Source organism: Pipistrellus kuhlii, unplaced genomic scaffold (genome assembly GCF_014108245.1).
Source record: "Pipistrellus kuhlii isolate mPipKuh1 unplaced genomic scaffold, mPipKuh1.p scaffold_m20_p_6, whole genome shotgun sequence".
Classification (NCBI taxonomy): domain Eukaryota; kingdom Metazoa; phylum Chordata; class Mammalia; order Chiroptera; family Vespertilionidae; genus Pipistrellus; species Pipistrellus kuhlii.
In genome coordinates this window covers 54935926-54955661 of record NW_023425562.1, presented here as the reverse complement: position 1 = coordinate 54955661, position 19736 = coordinate 54935926, and the positions used below count along the sequence as shown (strand labels likewise).

The window sequence follows — 19736 nt, the reverse complement described above, 5'->3', positions numbered from 1 at the left end:
TTTTTTCCCTTTATTTTTTTAATTTATTTATTATATTTGTTTTATTGGTTTCAGAGAGAAAGAGAGAAGGAGAACGTGATAGAAACATCAATGATGAAAGAGAATCCTTGATCGGCTGCCTCCTGCACGCCCCCTAGTGGGGATGGAGCCCGCAAAACAGGCATGTGTCCTTTGCTAGAATTGAATCAGGGACGACTCAGTCCGAAGGCTGACACTCTATCCACTGAGCAAAAAACAGCTAGGGCTTTAATTTATTTATTTATTTTATTAAATTTATTGGTGTGACATTGGTTAATAGGGTCATATAAGCTTCAAGTATACATTTCTATGATACATAACCTGTATATTGCATTGTGTATCTACCACCCAAAGTCAGATCATCTTCTGTTACCAAATACTTGCAGATTAGAGTTTTAAATAAAGAAACAGAAATCCAGCCCTGGCGGGTTGCTCAGTGGTTAGAGCACAGGCAAAGAGTTAGAGGGTTCGATTCCAGTCAAGGGCATGCACTTGCGGGTCCCCCAGCTCCACCTGTGGGAGGCAACCAATCAATGTGTCTCTCTCACGTTGATGTTTTTCTCTCTCTCTCCCTCCTCCCTCCCTTCCAGTCTCTCTGGAAATCAATGGAAAAGAATATCCTTGGGTGAGGGCCTCCCCACCTTCCATCCTCACCTCCGGCGAGAATTTGAAAAAAGAAAGAAAGAAACCAAATCCAAAGAACAGAGTGGAGCTGGGACTCACACTTGCCTCACTCCCAGACAACGTATGGCTGCACCACTCCCAGCCCATCTGGTAGGTGGGGAAGGAGAGCCCAGAGGGCCAGACCACAGAAGGAAGCCGGGCGTGAAGGCCCCGCCGCTGTGGGTGTTGTCCTGAGCCGGACACTTGGACCCCTTCAGCCAGGACCACGCGCCCCACCCACAGGTACAGCCCGTCCCCGGCCTCACACACATACCTGTTCCCGTCCCTCCTCACCTACGCGGAAGCACCCTCCCCAGGAGCTCAGATCCTGGCCCGGGGGTGGCCGAACTCCCTTCCCCACAGCCAAGGTCTCCTCTATAACCAAGACCACGGTGTCTCTATCCTCCGCCTACATGCCTGGGAAAGAAAAGATTTTTTTTAAAGCTATGGACCCGAGCCGAAACCGGTTTGGCTCAGTGGATAGAGCGTCAGCCTGCAGACTGAAAGGTCCTGGGTTCGATTCAGGTCAAGGGCATGTACCTGGGTTGCAGGCACATCCCCAGTGGGGGTTGTGAAGGAGGCCGCTGGTCGATGTTTCTTTCTCATCAATGTTTCTAACTCTCTACCCCTCTCTCTTCCTCTCTGTAAAAAAAAATCAATTAAAAAAATAAAATTTAATTAAATTTAAAAAGCTATGGACCCGAGATAGGAAAAAGAAGAAGGCTGAGAGGCTCCTGAGGCGCGGGCCCAGGTGAGCCTGGGCATGTTCCTCCTCAGTGTTGCGTGGGGATTAGATGAGCCACGAACCCAGGCAGAGGATAACATAAGGTGCACACTCTCCCTCCCCGCTGAGCCAGGCGGACCCAGGTCTGCAGCTGCTCAGACCAGCCGGGCACCGGTGCTCAGTGAATATGGATGGGGGAGTGGAGGCCATGCTTCCAGGGTCAGGGCAGCCCTGGCTTCCTAGCGCGCTTCACCCAGAATTGGGGAGTGAGTGAGTGAGGAGTGAATGCTGCCACAGTGAGACATTCAGATCTCCCCGGTGCGGGGCTTCCCGGACGCCCCTCCGCCCCGCGCCGCCTTCCCACATTCACTCTCCTCGTGCAAAGCGGAGCCTCTGGGAGCGGAGTCCGCGCCCTGCACCGGGATCACTGGGGCGCCTGTTTAAAACGCAGACCCCGGACCCCTCCCGCACTGCGGAATCTGCCCGGGTGGGGCCTGGGGTTCCGAACCTCCAACCAGCTCCCCGAGTGGAGTTTGTAAGGACCCAGGCTGTCGGGGCGCCCCATGGCAGGCGTGGGAAGCTGTGGGTGCCCCGAGGACCCAGACCCGCTTCCTTCCTCTCTCCGGCCCCCCGCCCCGGCCCTGCCGCGCCCGCCCCGGACCAAGGCGGGAGGCGGCCGCTGACCCGGGTGGCTCCCTGGGCGGCGGGCTCGGGGCGGACCCGGGCTGTCCCGCGGGGCGGGGCGGACGGGGCGGGTGGCGGCTCCTCCCCGCGGGGCGGCGGGCGGGCCGGGCCGGAGGGGCTGCGCCGAGGCGGAGGGACAGCCTGGAGCGCCCGGCAGCCGCGGGCCGGGGGCCCCGGACCCCTCCCGGAGCCCAGGTAAGGCCGCCGGCCCGCCGCCAACTTGGCCAAGTTGGAGCGGAGTGCGCCGGCGCCTGCATGGGGGGCTCTGCGGGCCGGCGGGGCGCGGGGGGCCTCGAACTCGCACCCCAGGGGTGAGGAACCTTCCAACCGGGGCCCAGAGGGCTGGGGAGCCCCGGACCAGAACACCCCCGCCCCCCCGCCCGGGTCAGGGGACTCACCACCAGGGCCCGGAGCTGGGCAAGTGGGGACTCGGGGAATGGCACATGCACCCCGGCCCTGGAGGTCCCCTCTCCGCCCCGCCAGGACCCTGTCCCGGCCCGATCCTGGAACCCCGCAGCCCCGGAGCCCCCGCCCCCCAACAGCCCCGGAGGCAGCGCCAGCCCAGCGGCTGCTGAATTTTTCACGGAGGGGGCGGGCCGGCACGCGTTCCCATGGCGCCGGGGCGCTCGGGTTACCGCGGAGGGAACCCCCAGACCCCCGTGCGCTCCCAGTCCCAGCCCACCCACCCCCGCCTCCTCCGCGGCCCCCTTGAGGCGGGGCAGCGGAAGTGACCCCTCCCCGGGGCCCTGACCCCTCCTCCTCACCCCCCAACCTACCCCCCGCGGGGGAGAGGCCTATGGGAAGGGGCGCCCCGGGCAGTGCATACCCTTTCAGACCTTGAGTCTCGTGTCCTGAGTGGGAGAGGCAGGTCTCTGTCCACAGAGTGTACGTGCTCATGTGGACACCACCTCGCCGCTGCCCCTCCGCTGTCCGAGTGTCCTGGGGGAGGGGATCATCCTCAAGGCACAGGAACCGGCCTCTGGGTGTGTGTACACGTGTGTGCACAGCTTGCAACCTCACCCTCTGGGTGTGTGTACGTGTGTGTGTGTTCGTGTATGTGTGTGCACAGCTTGCACATTCACCCTCTGGGTGTGCATACACGGATGTGCACAGCTTGCACACTCTCCCTCTGGGTGTGCGGACATGTGTGTGCACAGCTTGCAACCTCACCCTCTGGGTGTGTGTACGTGTGTGTGTGTGTGTGTGCACAGCTTGCACACTTACCCTCTGGGCGTGCATACACGGATGTGCACAGCTTGCACAGTCTCCCTCTGGGTGTGCGGACATGTGTGTGCACAGCTTGCTACCTCACCCTCTGGGCGTGCATACACGGATGTGCACAGCTTGCACCTCCCCCTCCCAGGCAGACCCTGGTCCTGAAGCCGGAAAGCCCCCACCTCCTCCCTCCCCCAAGGAGGGAGGCCTCCGCTCCTCCCCTTTGGACCAGAGGGCTCAGAGGAAGCCGCCTCAGGGCCCTGCAGAGGGGGCCCGCAGCTCCTGCTCACCGCCCACTGCCCTTCTCGCTCACAGAAGGAGGAAGGCCCCCTCCCGAGGATGACACTAAACACCCAGCAGGAAGCCAAGACGCCCCTGCGACGGCGAGCCAGCACCCCGCTGCCCCTGTCCCCCCGGGGCCGCCAGCCTGGCCTGAGCGCGGCACCTTCCACCTCCACACCATCCGGGCACCCCCCGCTGGGCCAGTCGGCCTCCCTCAACCCTCCCACCCAGCGACCTAAGCCTGCCCCCGACGGCTGGTCCTCTGACTCCAGCGACTCCGAAGGCTCCTGGGAGGCCCTGTACCGCGTGGTGCTGCTGGGGGACCCCGGCGTGGGGAAGACCAGCCTGGCCAGCCTCTTCGCAGGGAAGCAGGAGCGGGAGCTCCACGAACAGCTGGGAGGTAGGGACACGGGCTGGGATGCGGCCAGAGGCGGGATGGAGGGCACAAGGCTGTCCAACTCAGGCGCTGCTCCGCTCCTAGGGCGTCACTCACAGACCATGATGGGAATGTGCCCCAAGAGTCTCGCAGGGCACAGCCTGCACCGTGGCTGTGGGAGAGGGATTCCTTGAATAGTGAGAATGTTGCCAGCGTTCATGGGTGAGAGATGTGGGCTTGAGACTCAGTATAAAGAGATGGTGGGCTTCCACCTCGCTTAGAAACCCCTAGCCCCAGCTCTCCCCGGACTCTCGGATCACCCAGCTCCACAGATAACAACCCATGGCCACCACACCCTGTGGCAAAACTAAAATCCTGCCCAAAACGGAGACTCCTGGATGCCCAGTTCTGGGCCCTGGGCACCTGTATTCCCAGGAGATGCAGTGAGCAGGTGCCCTAGGATGATGGGGGATGGGGAAAGGCCAGAGGAAACGAAGATAGGTGTTTGCAGGACTGGCTGAGAGGACGAGGGTGAGGGGGTGGGGAGTTAGTTAAAAGCAGAGAGAAGGCGGGGACACTCTAGCCAGGCCCTTAATCCAGGCTCTGCCTCTCTAAGAGTGAGAACCCGTGCGAGTGGTGTGCATATGTGCACCTGTAGGTGTGACAAATGGGGAGACTGAGGCCCAGAGAGGATGACATGACCTGCCTGAAGGACACAGTAAGCCAGGGACAGAGCAGGACTGGAGAATTCTCATCCCAACTTTAACCCCACCACCCCACACCCGTTCAGTTGGCAATAACAACCACCACCATCGCTGTCTCAGTACCTACTGTGTGCCTCATACTCTGCTGGCAGCATGGGAGAAATGGGCTCCTCCTCCCAGAGCTTCTGACCTATCAGGAGAAGCAGGCATCACACGGGTGTGGTGAACACTTCAAGGAGAAGTAGAGGGGGTGCAGTGACCATAAAGAGGGGCTGGGAGCCACATCCTCCCCAGGCCCGCACTGAGACCCAGCTCTTCCCTCCATTACAGAGGACGTGTACGAGAGGACGCTCACCGTGGATGGCGAAGACACCACCCTGCTGGTCATGGACACCTGGGAGGCTGAGAAACTGGTATGGCACACGATGGGTGCTGAGGAGATGGGTGCTGAGCCTCGTACCAGACCCTCCAACACCCACAGCTCCTCAGCAGCCTTTCCAACCAAAGACAGACCCTCCTGACCTTCACCTCCTGTTCTCACTCCGCTGGTCCCCTCCCGCAGCCATGCCAGGGAGTGCCTCTTCCCCTGCAAGCCGCCCCCTCCTTTTAGCCCCTCATCCCACCCCACCCACCTACCTTGTGCAGAGGAAGGAGCACTGAATTTAGCATCAAAATGTCTGAGGTTCAAACCCCCCCCCCCTTTTTTTTTCCTTTTCCTTCCCAATATATACTTCATTGGTTCTCTACAGAGAGGAAGGGAGAGGGATAGAGAGTAGAAACATCGATGAGAGAGAAACATCGACCAGCTGCCTTCTGCACACTCCCCACTGGGGATGTGCCCGCAATCAAGGCACATGCCCTTGACCAGACCGAATCCAGGAATCCCCAGTCCGCAGGCCAAAGCTCCATCCACTGAGCCGAATTGGCCAAGGCCCCCTTTCTTTTTTTTACCCGTTGTGTAGCTTTGTGCAGTTGACTTAACCTGCTCTGAGCTTCAGTTTTCTCACCTGATAAATGGGTTGATCATTCCTGCCTTCTTTACCGTTTGTTTTCTTTAAGTTCTTATGCAGCTTCAGAGACTTGAGCAGTTTTGAGCATGAACATGGGTGAAGAATCATAAATAATGACAACTCTTGCTCATTACAATTTAGTAGCTAGGGGAAAGAGAGACCAAAGGGTGTCCTTCCCCAGCCCCTTCTCGAGCAGGAAGAGAGCAGCAGGCAGGGCCATGTCCCTGTTATGTTTTTCTTATCTTGTTTGAGTTTTCTGTTTTTCTTGCTGTACAAATAGGACATGCTCACCACAGAATTCTGAAGAAATACAACCAAGCAAAGAGAAGGATCTAAAAAATCACCTGAGATTCCATCTCTCTAAGGAGTAGGTTCCTCCCCTAAAACTCGGGGAGGGCCTGGCCACAGGGGGGTTAGGAAGGCAGTGCTGGGTGATTGACAAACATGGCTGACAGCTCCAGTGACAAGCCCGAAGGCCGGGGATGAAGGAGCTGTGTAGCCGATTCTTCTTAACAAGCATAAAAGGAAACCCGGGTCCAAATGAACATAATGATGATGATGATGATGCTCTTGACAGCAGCTGGCATTTACGTAGCACCCTCTTCCTAAGTGTCAGCCCCTGTGATAAAAATTGGACATATACCGGTAGTATGACATTCAGCCAAGACAAAAATTATACAGTGCGTGTGCTTCTGAGCCCTATTCCTCGATGAGGAATTGGGAGCTCGGAGAGGCTAAGTAATATGCCCAAAGCTCTCAGCAAGTGGGATTCAATCCCAGGTCTGTAGGAACCCACAGCCTGCACTTCTGTGCCCTAGGAGGGCCCCTCTCCTCCCCAGGGAGCGTCACCTTCTGAAACTCCCGCTGAGGTTCACCCATTTGTTCGTTGGGAAACACTTGCTGTCCCAGCTGGTTTGGTTCAGTGGATAGAGCACCAGCCTGTGGACCAAAGGGTCCCCGGTTTGATTCTGGTCAAGGGCACGTGCAGGAGGCAACCAACTATGTGTTTCCCTCACATCAGTATGTCTCTCTCTTTCCCTCGCTCTTCCACTCTCTCTAAAATCAATGGAAAAATATCCTCGGGTAAGGATAAAAACAAAACAAACAAACAAAAAAGCAAAATAAGCAAAAGCACTTTTGAGTATATATCATGGGCCAGGACACTGGAGACCCAGCAGTGAATAAGGCAGGCATGTTTTCGGCCCCATGGAGCTCACAGGCTGCTAAGGGAGGGGCTGTTATTTTGGATGCTGGTCAGGGAGAGGCTCCTTTGAGGATCCGATGGGGCAGAGTCCCGTGGATTAAGAGTGATCAGCGTGGAAGTTCCATTTGGGAGACGGAGGAGGAAGAGTACTGGCCTAGAAGCAGGGACTGGGATTCTGTGCCCAGCGCTCTGCTTGGCCACGAGAAAGTTTTCTCTTCTCTGGCCCTTGGTTTTCCTACAGGTGAAATAAAATAACTGAACCAGTGTCCCTGGTCAGTGACCGTGAAGGCAGCTCCCAAACAGGGCCAATACTGTAGCAGCTTCCATTCCTTCCATCACTGGGCTAGTCAGAGAGGCAGAATCCGAGAGGACTGGGTGGACCTTTGGCTCACCCAGTAGCGTGCTCACTCACTAGTATCTAACCATCAGGGTCACCTGGAGAGAATTAAAAACCAAATCCTCAGGCCTCACCCCAGACCTCACGAATAAGAACGTGTATAAGTAGAATCCTGGAATCTCTATTTTAAAATCACATCCCAAGGGATTCTTACCCACCAATCCATGCAGCAACTGGCTTTTGTGATCCTACCCATTCTTCATAAATATTTGTGCAGTGAATGAATGAATGGTCAAGACTCACCATCTCATTCAACAGATGAGAAAACTGAGACCCGGAGAGAGGCAGGGGCCTGTCCATAGTCAAGGCTGAAAATCCAGAATGAGCACCTACAACTGTCTGGCTCGGCCCACTGTTATTTGACCTGAGGAAAGATTGAGGGGCTCTTGAAAACTCACCCCCTTTGACAGTGCTGTTGACAATGGAACTGATGCTTTTCTATTCATCTGTCTTACTTGGTTATCAGATAAGTTTTCTGGCTTCTTTCCCCCTCACACACAATTCTTCCATCACACTCAATATTTCCGACTCCTGACCCTCTCACTTCTCTCCTGGTCCACCTGCTCATCTTTTCAAATCCCACTCACAGGTCCACGGTGAACCTCCCACGCCCCGCCAGGTAGAGTTCTCCTGGCCTCCTTCCCGCACCCCCATGGCTTCTCCAGCTACTTTCACATGGGTACTTCCCACGGTGCATTATCACTCTCCATTTCCACAGCCTCCCTCCCAGACCAGGAGCCTTTGGAGGCCAAGAACTGTGTCTTATAAAGCTGTTACCCAGGTGGTCCAGTCCGAGTGCTGTCCCTGACAACAGATCACCTTCCAACATGGAGTATCAAAATCATCCCAGTTCTTCCCTTTCCTTGGTCAAAAAACTTGCAAGTACTCCACTTTCTAAAATGACCTGTGCCTCTCCCACCCCCTATCCTGACACCCCACAGTTGCTCCTTCATCTCTTTAGAACCGTCTTGAAAATGTCTTCCCTTGAAATCAGCCTCCATTCTCACTTCTCTCCCTTCCTCTTTTCTCTTTTGAGGAGACTGCAGAAGACCAAATGAGCTGTCTGATATGCCTGAATCCACTAAACAGGCAAAGCCAGGACAGCTAAACAGCAAACCGGCTGGGGCAGCCGGTGTAAACCTTAGCTCCATCCCACCCATTAAACCATCCCAGCCCCTTCCTTTCTCAGCCGAGGCCTAGTAACCTCTGAGGATGGGCCGGTCCCTCCCCTGCAGGATGAGAGCTGGAGCCAGGAGTCCTGCCTGCAGGTGGGCAGCGCCTACGTCATCGTGTACTCCATCGCAGACAGGGGCAGCTTCGAGAGCGCCTCTGAGCTCCGCATTCAGCTGAGGCGCACACACCAGGCGGACCACGTGCCCATCATCCTGGTGGGCAACAAGGCGGACCTGGCGCGCTGCCGGGAAGTCTCTGTGGAAGGTGAGCCCTCGGGTCCAGCCTCCTCCTCCCCACTCCTCTCAGCCCCACGGTCACTGTTCCTCCTCCGGTGTCTTCATCTCAGGGACTGCCTGCCACCTACCACCCCCATTCTGCATCTCTTTGCCCCTGCCTGAAGGCTAGGGACCATGCCTGTGTCCTCTCACACTCCCCCAAACCAGTCCCGAAATCCTCCCTTAACCCCACCGTCCCTTCACCCCATCCCCTCAATTTCACTATTTCCCACATCAGCCTGGGACAGCCCCCACGCTAATTCTATATCCCCACTTAGTCAGTTCTCCTCAACAGCTGCCACAGCTTCCCAGAACCAGATCTGACCTTGTCACTTCTTTGCTTAAAAATTCCCGTTTGCGCTCCCATGTCCTTCGTCAGAGACATTTTATCCCCCAGGCCTGATAGGCCTAGTTCTACAGGCTTTTCAGCCATTGAGACCTGAAAATTCCATTTATCAGCTGCAAAATAGAGCGAGAATTTATAGATTCAAAATTCAGAAAGCTTGAATTGTCTATAAAACATGACAACGTGCCATCCAGCAACTGCAAACCAAAACGTGTAAGTTACTGATACATATAAATAGTATTTAAAGTGAGGTGGGGAATGTATTAATGTTTGACATATCCGATGGGACTCATAAAGATCTAAAAATGGCCCTACTCACAGGGAGCAATCTTAAAAAAACAACAACTATGGAATCTAAGACCCAGAGAGAAGAAGCTAGTTCCACTGGGTCACCAGCCGCTGAGGACTGGAACTCAGGTCCCTGCCTTCCAGCCCAGGGGCATCCTGGAGAGAGAATGCCAAATGCTTTGTGAGCAGACCTCAAACTCCGCAGCACCATCCCAGGAGATTCTGTTAAAATGCAGGTTCCCAGAGCACATCCCCAACCTACTGCACCGGAATCTCTCCCCCGATCATTCTCAGATCAGATCAGACTCCTTACCTGGCATTCAAGACTCTTCCCTACCTAGCCCCAGCCCCCCTGTCTTCCCAGCCCCATTCTGCCACCAGGATCAGCTCCTACTAGCCTGGGAACTACCTCCTCCAAGCCAGATCTGACTTCTGTCTGGGGGTGCCCTGGCACCATGTTTTGGGAAAGAAAAAAAAACCGCTCCCAGTCCAGACTGAACATCCGCTTCCTCCCTTTATCTCCTCCTCCTCCTGCTCCACGCCTGCCCGTCTGTCCTGTCCGTCTGTCCGTCCCCGCCGCCCAGAGGGACGCGCCTGCGCCGTGGTGTTCGACTGCAAGTTCATCGAGACCTCGGCCGCCCTGCAGCACAACGTGGCCGAGCTGTTCGAGGGCGTGGTGCGCCAGCTGCGCCTGCGCCGCCGGGAGGGCCCCAGGGAGCCCCCCGCACCCCGCCGGCGGGCCAGCTTCGGGCAGCGCGCGCGGCGCTTCCTGGCCCGCCTGACGGCCCGCAGCGCCCGCCGCCGCGCGCTCAAGGCCCGCTCCAAGTCCTGCCACAACCTGGCTGTGCTCTGAGCCCCGCCGCCCAGGGCGGTGAACACTAGGGGGCACACGCTCTGCCCACGCCACCGAGTGAGGGCCCCCTCCCCCCGAGGGCCAAGGCGCAGAGACCTGGAGCGCGCGCCGTGGGCCAGAGCATCTCCCGGAGCCGCAGCTGCAGGGGCGCCTTGGCCACGGGGAGCGATGGATGTACAGACTATGGGGCCCGAAGGCCAAGCTCGGCACACAGTAGGGGATTTTTTTTTTTTTACACGATTTGCGTCTTTTTGTAAAAAACAAAACAAAACAACTTTTCTTTATCCTCGGGCTCAGAAACACTCCCCCCGTCTTCCCACTCCGCCCCCCCCAAAAAACACACCACAGACTACAAGGATGTCCCGTCTGAATGCCCAGACTTCATGGGGGTTCCTCTGGGCATCCCCACCTGCTGCCCTCCCATCTGCACTGGCTCCAGACGGGGCCACCTGCTGGCCTGAGTCGGGGTCAGCCAATAAAGTCATTGGAACTGTATTGTGCGTTCAGGTCTTCTCCCAGCCGCTGGGCACAGCCCCGGCCCCCGTCTCTGAGGGAGACACACTGGAGCACAACCACAGTCAAGTGTGGTGACTTCTCAGTTTCTCATTAGACCATTTTTATAGATGATAGAGTCATGAAATGTTATCTGGAAAGAAGTTTAGCACTCCTCCTGGCAATACAATAGCTGGTGTTTGTTGGGGGCTGTCTGTGTACCAAGACGTCACAACTATTCACTAACCTTCACAACCCCTGTTCAGTAATTAGAAAACCGAGGCCCAGGCCAGTGAAGGCTCCTGCTCAAGATCACACAGCTGCTGTACATGAAGTGGCCAGGACTTCCATCTTGTCAGTTTAGAGTCGGCACCCAATTATCCAGCCCTCTTGGAGAATGTGTTAAAAGCTATAGAGCTGTAGCCGGTTTGGCTCAGTGGATGGAGCGTCGGCCTGTGGACTGAAGGATCCCAGGTTCAATTCCAGTCAAGGGCATGTACCTTGATTGCAGGCACATCCTCAGTAGCGGGTGTACAGGAGGCAGCTGATCGATGTTTCTAACTCTCTATCCCTCTCCCTTCCTCTCTGTAAAAAATCAATAAAATAGGCCAGCCAGGTGTAGCTCAGGGGTTGAGTGTCATCCTAGGAACCAAGCGGTCACGGGTTCTATTCGCAGTCAGGGCAAATGCCCAGGTTATAGGCTCGATCCCCACGGGGGGGAGGAGGGGGTGCAGGAGGCAGCCAATCAATGATTCTCTCTCATCATTGATATTTCTATCTCTCTCGCCCTCTCCCTTCCTCTCTGAAATCAATAAAAATATATATTTTTTTAAAAAATCAATAAAATATATATTTTTTAAAAGCTATAGAGCCCTCGGGAAATGGACTTTCAAACACAATTTTGCAAACAATTTAAGGAAGGAAGGGGAGTAGACTCCATGAAACTCAGTCCACTTATCCCCAGGAGGGACCCCCAATTTAGTCCAACTCACTCATTTTTCAGATTGTAGAAACTGAAGCCCAGAGAGGGGACGTGAGCACCCCAGTCACCCCGCCAGGGAGGGTGAGGACGAGACCCCAGAGCTCAGCCTTCTCCTCTGGCTGTGCCTCTGGCTGGGGATGGGGTCTTGGGCTTAGGTCAGGAGTTTCCAGCTTAAGGTGAAGGGGTGTCACTAATTTGAAAAGAGAACAAGATATAAACAGTTTGGACTACGTGTCCCTGATTCCCAACACCACTTGCCCCAAACAGCTGCCCTTCCAGATGCCTCAGCCCCTCCCCCGCCCACGTGGGCCCTGTCCGTGCCTCCAGGAACAGGGTGCCAAGGAAGAGTAACACAGGGGCAGGCCGGCCATAGCCTCCAGCTGTAGCTCTCACCCCCACACACACCCGACCACCTTGCCAGCCTGCCAGCCAGGCACCGATGGCACTGATTTCCCTGTCCCAACTCCAGCCTGGGGAAGGGAAGGGAGGAGGGTCTTCCCCCATCCAAGCTGTCCCCAGCCTGTGGTCATGGGGGAGGGGCTGAAGTTGTGGAAAGTTGGCAGAGGCAGCCGGCAGCAGCCGGGAGAGTGGAAAAAATGATATCAAACCCGGAAAAATGCAGGCCGGATGGAGGGCCTGAGTCGGCCCTGGGAGGTGAGAAGGAGGGAGGGCAGAAGAGAGGGAGGGTTGGGGCCCCACAGGCTGAGAAAGGAGGAGGGGCCAGGGAGAGAGCACAGGAGCTATTTCTGAGAAAACTGAGGACTCTCCTCTCATCCTTTTCTTCATCCACTAGTACTTATTTACCAAGGGCCTGCTAAGTGCAGGACACAGTGCCAGATGGCAAGGACTAGAATGAGTAGGGCACTGTTCCTGGAGCTCAGAGACAGGGGTGGAAGGAAGCAGATGGAAAACAAGGGAACAAAATAATTACAAACTTAGAAGGAGCTAAAAGTCAGGATGATCATAGAGGGCGCTAAAGACAATCCAGTCCAATCCACTCAACTCATAGGTGGGGCAACTGAGGGCCAGAGAGGGAGAGGGCTTACCTGGGGCTCCCGGGGTGAAAGAAATCATTGAGACCGGAGGGGGTGGGGGGAGAGGAAGAAAGGAAGAAATAGCGCAGACCAATGTAGGGTGGGGGTGGATAGTATGCAGCCAGCACCATGTTTGAGGTCAAGGACCCTGAACCAGGGGGTCTGTGTTCAAACCCTACTCTCCTACACATCTGTGTGCTTTAGTTTCCCCACCTATAAAATAGGACTCATGACAATTCCTCCCCTCAGAGTTGATGTGAGGATTAAATGACTTATGGTGTGTAAAGTACTTAAAGCAGTTCCCACAGCTAGGAAGATTCAGTAAATGTTGGTTCCTGCTATAAATATATATATGCCTAATATGCTAATTGTCCCTCTGAACTTTCGACCATTTGACCAGTCTCTGCGATGTGCACTGACCACCAGGAGGCAGACGCCCTGACCAGTAGGTCAGCTTATTGCTGGGGTCCTGCTGATCAGGACTGGGTGAGACAGGCTGGACACACCCTAGAGCTCTCCCTCGGACCCTCCCTGGCCCCAGTTGTTCACTGGTGGCCTCCCTCCGCCTGACCTGCGCCCTCTCACAATCCAAGATCCCTTGGGGGATGTCAGAGAGCCGGTTTCGGCCTGATCCCCACAGGCCAGGCTGAGGGACCCCACTGGTGCACAAATTTGTGCATGAGGCCTCCAGTTATATAATAAGACCTTGGGGAAACCAGGGTTTGTTGAGGGCAGGGTATTCTCAGACTGCGAAGACTTGCTTGGAGACCTTTTCCTGCTATGACACTGGAGAACTTTAGGAAAATGTCTTCCCCTCTTGAGCCTAGGTTTCCCCACACATAAAATAAAGAGATTGAATCGGAACTTGTATTACATATTCATGTACTCAGGTTTACTGTCTGCCTCCCCCACAGGCACGAAGGCCCCATGAGGGCAGGGCCCTCAACACTGCTCTCTCTGGAGCACCTGCAGCAGTACCTGGCTCATGACAGGCAATCGGTGAATATTTGTTTAGTGCACATGTGTCAAACACAAGGCCCGAGGGCCAAATCCGTCCCACCAGGCCTTGCAATGTGGCCCGCACCGCGCTGTCATCACTGCACTCCGCTGCGTTTCCATCACAATGACAGTTTATGACTGTTCAGTAAACCATTCGGCCCACGATTTAGGCTGGATTTTAGATTTTGGCCCCTTCTCTGATTGAGTTCGACACCCCTATTCTAGACTATCATTGGCCATGTCCCTAGGAGGAATATTGTGGTTTTCTCACATGCTTTCCCGCCCATACCTTATTCACAGACTCCTAGAATCAGAGAGGTCAGGATTGGAAGGGCCATTTTACCGATCAGCTAATTAATCCACTAAACTAGGGGTGTCGAACTCAATCAGAGAAGGGGCCAAAATCTAAAATCCAGCCTAAATCGCGGGCCGAATGGTTTACTGAACAGTCATAAACTGTCATTGTGATGGAAACGCAGCGGAGTGCAGTGATGACAGCGCGGTGCGGGCCACATTGCAAGGCCTGGCGGGACGGATTTGGCCCGCGGGCCTTGTGTTTGACACATGTGCTCTAGTGTAATAATAAGAGCAAACAATTATATAACTCTTATTATGTATCAGGTGCTGTGCTAAGTGCTTTTCATATATTAAATCCTCAAAACTGGTCAGTCTAGCCCAGCTGCAGTGACTCAGTGGTTGAACCTATGAGCCAGGAGGTCACAGTTCTTATTCCCGGTCAGGGCACATGATGGGGTTGCTGGCATGATCCCCAGTAGGGGGTGTGCAGCCGATCAATGATTCTCTCATCTTAGATCTCTCTATCTCTCTTCCTCTCCAAAATCAATAAAAAATTATTTTTTTAAAACTGGTCAATATTATCCCCATGCCAGTTTTCAGACAGAGAAACCATAGCATGGAAAAGCTCGGTACCCTGCCAAGATTGCACAGTTAGCCAACAGCAGAGCCAAGATCTGAACCAGAGAAGTCTAGTCCCGTGGTGTTATTGCGCTGTCTGCCGGGACAGCGAGTCTGGAGCAGCCTGGTATACAGAGGGAGGCGTCCTCCGCCAGCACCCTGCTGCCTGGGCTGGGGGCAGGGCGGAGAACAAAAGCACATTGAGAGTATCCTCAGCTGACAGCTGGGACTTTCCACCTTCAGGGAGGGTGGTGTTATGGAAAAAATGATAAAGCTCTGGAAAGATGAACGTCTCCCAGGGGCCCCAAGTTTCCTCGGCGCCCCGCCCCCCTTGCCGCAGACTGTGCCGGCCTGCTCCAGACGAGATGGAGGCCACCTGGATCCTGACACACCCCAGCCGGGCTGCTCCGATGTGAGGATCGCTGACCTTCATGGAAAGTTCCAGCATCTCAGCCAGGGACACAAATCTTCCACTCAGGGACCCCCAAGGAATCCGGGTCAGGCTGGACTCCCTGTCCTGGGATGGTGGGAAAGTCACGTCTCCTGGGGCAATTCAATCCCTCCCTCAGCGAACCTTGACCAGGGAAGCGAAGGAGGACGGAGAGGGTCATCGCCGGCTGTGTATAAAGAGTATGAATCTCTCCGCTCGGCCAGGAGCCTGTGACCTCAGGCAAGTAATAGTACACAGAGCGAAGGGGTGTGATGCCGTCGCGAGAATATTTGAATACGCTAGGTCCATAGCCTTGAACAAATAGACAAGTTCAGTTTCCATTTCAGCCGCGTTCCCTTCCGTTCAGTTCAGGGTTCCGTTAAAAATAATACGGAGGACGGAATGGGAGCTCTGGGTTCAGCCGTGTGTGCAGTTTTCCCCCATCCCATCTGGTTCAAGTTCAAGGCTGGGAGAGAAGGCTGTTCCAGTTACTGGGCTGCCAAACACACCACCCCGGAGCTCCGTGGCATCGAAACAGTCGTTTTATTATACTGACATATTTCGTGAGTCAGGAATCTGGGCAACACGCGTACGGCTTCTCTCTGGGGCCGCGGCGGGGCGGCGCGGGGCCGGAGTGACTGGCTTTCTCTCACAGGCCCGGGGTCTTCGCTCACACGTCTGGAGGCAGGCGCTGGAATGCCACCTCCACGTGGCCTGGTGGGTTCGTTTCCTATGGCCACTAGGACAAATGACCATGAACTTGATGGCTTACAACGGCACACACGTGTCACGTTACCGTCCTGTGGAACAGAACTCCAACAGGGGTCTCGCCGTGCTGACACCGGGGTGTCCACAAGGTTGCATTTCTTCCCGGAGGCCCCAGGGAAGAATCTCTGTCCTTGCTTTTCCACTTCTAGGGCCTCCCGCTTCCCCGGGCTCAGGACCTCTTCCTCTGTCTTCAGAGCTAACAAGGTCGGGACCAGCCTGCCGCAGGCTGCCGTTTCTCTGGTTCTCCCTCTCTTGCCTCCTTCCTCCACCCTTGTGATGACACTGAGCTCGCCCGAACGAGTCAGGATAACCTCGCTATTTTTTTTAATTTCTTTTTATTTTTATTGATTATGGTATCACATCATTGTCCTCATCCCTCTATTCCCATCCCAAACCCCTCCCCCCATAGACCCCCACCCCCCTGTTGTCCATGGCCACTGGCTGGGCCTATATGCATGCATACAAGTCCTTTGGTTGGTCTCTTCCCCTTACCCTCACCCTCCCCTATTTTCCCTCTGAGGTTTGAAAGTCTGATCACTGCTTCTCTAACTTTTATTTTTTTTAATATATTTTATTGATTTTGTACAGAGAGGAAGAGAGAGAGAGAGAGAGTTAGAAACATCGATGTGAGTCATCGATCAGCTGCCTCCTGCACACCCCCTACTGGGGATATGCCCGCAACCAAGGTACATGCTCTTGACCGGAATCGAACCCGGGACCCTTCAGTCCCCAAGCCGACACTCTATCCATTGAGCCAAACCAGTCTCGGCTAACCTCCCTATTTTAACAGTCAGTGAACTAGCAACCTGAATTCCATTTCTGACCTTCGCCCGCCTTTGCCAGGGACTTGAGGACATGGACATTTCAAGGAGCTGCTGTTCTGCCTACCGTAACAGGAGAGAGTGAGGGATGGAGGAAGGGCATGGCTGATCTTCTCTCTCTCTCTCTCTCTCTCTCTCTCTCTCTCTCTCTTTCTCTCTCTCTCTCTCTCTCTCTTGGCTCATACACAGTCCACCATGTCTTACTGCATGCAGAGGCCCTACGTGAAAGGGGTGGCCTCCCAGTGGGATGTCAGGAGCTCTGGGAGGCTGTCCCCAGAGTCTGGCCTTCCTTTTCTTCCCCAAGCCCATGCTTCCCTTCAAGATCTCCGGCTTCTTCCATCCTTCAGTGGACAAATTTCCGTCTGCCTTTTAGAAAACCCTGCTCCCTACCCACAGTGTAAGTCTTGCCTCTGAATTCTCCCCCTCCCGAGCGGTACATCTTCAGAAGTCTGAGGTGTTGGGGGCAGAGTAAGGCTCCGAGGGCCCCAGCAGGACAGTCAAGGGTGCTCTTAGCTCTTCTAGTCTCACAGGACACGCCAGGGGGTGACACTCCACATCCAGTTCTCGTCAAGGTTTGCCCGCCTGTGTGCTCGAGGTGGGTGACCATTTTACATGGCCAATTGCCCAGAAAGTAATTGTTGAATATCACACACAGCTGCACTAACTCAAATGCTCACTGTACCAGAAAGGGACATATACATCCATGAAGTAGGTTGGGTGAAGGACATTAAGCATCAAGGTCTGTGGCAAATTGGAAGCACAACTAAACTGTGGGGGACACAACTAAACTGCCTCTTACTGCTGTCAGGATACGAACCCCGTGTTGCCAAATATTTCTTCTTTTTTGTTGTTGTTGTTGTTTTTTTCCCCACAAAGTCCAGCAATCCAGATATTTGTGTGAAGTATCTCAGTTCTTTATTTTTTTTTCTATTTTTTTTTTAATTTCATAAATGAAGGGAGCAGGAGAGAGAGATAGAAACATCAATGATGAGAGAGAATCATTGATTGGCTGCCTCCTGCACACTCTCTCCTGCAGATCAAGCCCACAAGCCAGGCACAGGCCCTTGACTGGAATCAAACCTGGGACCCCTCCGTCCGCAGGCTGACCCTCTATCCTAGGGATGTCGAACTCAATCAGAGAAGGGGCCAAAATCTAAAATCCAGCCTAAATCGCAGGCCGAATGGTTTACTGAACAGTCATAAACTGTCATTGTGATGGAAACGCAGTGGAGTGCAGTGATGACAGCGCGGTGCGGGCCACATTGCAAGGCCTGGCGGGACGGATTTGGCCCGCGGGCCTTGTGTTTGACACATGTGCTCTATCCATTGAGCCAAACCGGCTAGAGCTCAATTCTTAAATCATTATTGCTAATTCCAATTTTTAAAAACCCTAGATAGGAGAAACAAAGTATGTCCACCAGCCAAATTCTAACCAGAGGCTGACAGTTTGCAACCTCTGATCCAAACCCAGATAGTGATAGAGAAATGTAGTCTCAGTCACCCCCAGCCTGCAAGGTCACCCCTCATACCAGGTTATAAAGAACAGCTTGTTTCTTTTAAATATATTTTATTGATTTTTTTTTACAGAGAGGAAGGGAGAGGGGGTTAGAAACATCAGTCAGCTGCCTCCTGCACACCCCACACTGGGGATGTGCCCACAGCCAAGGTAGATGCCTTTGACCAGAATTGAACCCGGGACCCTTCAGTCTGCAGGCCGACGCTCTATCCACTGAGCCAAACCGGTTAGGGCTAGCTTGTTCCTTTTGCTCCTCTCAGTCCCCTTTCCACGGGTGCCCTTCCAGGCCCGTTGGGTATATTTTTTATGCCCAAAGGTGCCCAGGGCCAGTGGTATATTTTTTACATTGAACTTTGAATTACAAAAATAATAGATTTTAATTATTGGGATATGTCAAAACAATAGAAAATAGATGCATTTGTCAGTTAAGCTGCTCTCGGCTACACATGATAGAAATCCTTATAAGGATGTGTTCTAACAAGAGCCCAGAGGTAGGCAATTTTAAGGTTGATTCATCAGCTTGAAAATGCCAGGACCCTGAGTGTGCAGCTGCAAATTCTCTAGGCTTTTCCTTCATGGCTGCAATATGGCTGCCACAGCTCCCAACGTCACATCCTCACACTGGTATCCCAAGTCAGAATAGAAGGGGAGAGTCAGGGAGACCTTATTTTATTTTTTATTTTTTTTATCAAGGAGGAAGTTGTTCTCCCAGCAGCTTCCCTTTCTATCTCCCTGGCCAGACTGAGTCTCACAGCCCCCTCTAGCTGCAACAGAGGCTGGGAAAGCAACTGTTTGGCAAAAATGAATGAGATTGCCACACCTGGTGTGGGCCAATTGCAATTCGTCCCTTGCTGCCCTCACAAGATGGCTTTGGTGAGCAACGGAGAAGTGGTTATGGGTCGTTGAATGGGTGGGTTTGGCATTTGTCCCAGAACTCCTTTTATTCTTCCCCCGGTTCCACCCTTCTCCCTGGAGTCACCTACCATTGGCATTTTATGATGTACCCTTCCAGATGTTTCTGCCTACTTACATGTACGCTGAAGCAGACATTTGGCAATTTTTCTTTTCTTCCACGCTGTCGGGGCTACGATTTTGCTGTTCCTCTCTTTTTCACGGGTCAAGAATAAGCCTGATCGCTCTAAGCCAGAGATTGGCTTGAAGATGGACTACAAACCAGCTGTGGTCAATGAGGTGTGAGGGAAGTTGGCTGGAAGGTTCTAGAAAAAGTTTCTTTGCTCTCACAAAAGTGCTAAGACACAAACAAAAAAGGAGCTTCAGCAGAAAGGGATAGTCCCTTTTCTTCTACTGGTCATTGAGATGTATGTGTGTGACGCCTGGAACTGCCCCCAACATCCTGAAATTACGACCGAATCTAGGCAGAGAAGAGCAAAGCAGGAAGATGGAAAGTACCTAAGTCACTAACAATGAAGTCCATCCACTGACGTAACCATTCCCGAGGCTGCCCCACCCCTGAACTTATTGCTGTGTTACATAATATGTTTTCAGTGCTGAAGCAAATTATCTTGAGGATTTCTGTACCAAAGTCAAAATCATCTGGAGTATATAT

At 53.9% G+C, this 19736-nt stretch overlaps 1 protein-coding gene across 1 annotated transcript; it reads left to right on the top strand.

Moving 5' to 3' along the window:
- Nucleotides 1-2158: 2158 nt before the first annotated feature.
- Nucleotides 2159-10707, top strand: REM1 (RRAD and GEM like GTPase 1). The gene is made up of 5 exons (XM_036419219.2): nucleotides 2159-2284; nucleotides 3620-3986; nucleotides 4997-5079; nucleotides 8513-8714; nucleotides 9944-10707. The coding sequence occupies exons 2-5, from the start codon at nucleotides 3644-3646 to the stop codon at nucleotides 10210-10212; spliced, it is 897 nt and encodes a 298-aa protein (XP_036275112.1). The 5' UTR covers nucleotides 2159-2284; nucleotides 3620-3643; the 3' UTR covers nucleotides 10213-10707.
- Nucleotides 10708-19736: the final 9029 nt, after the last annotated feature.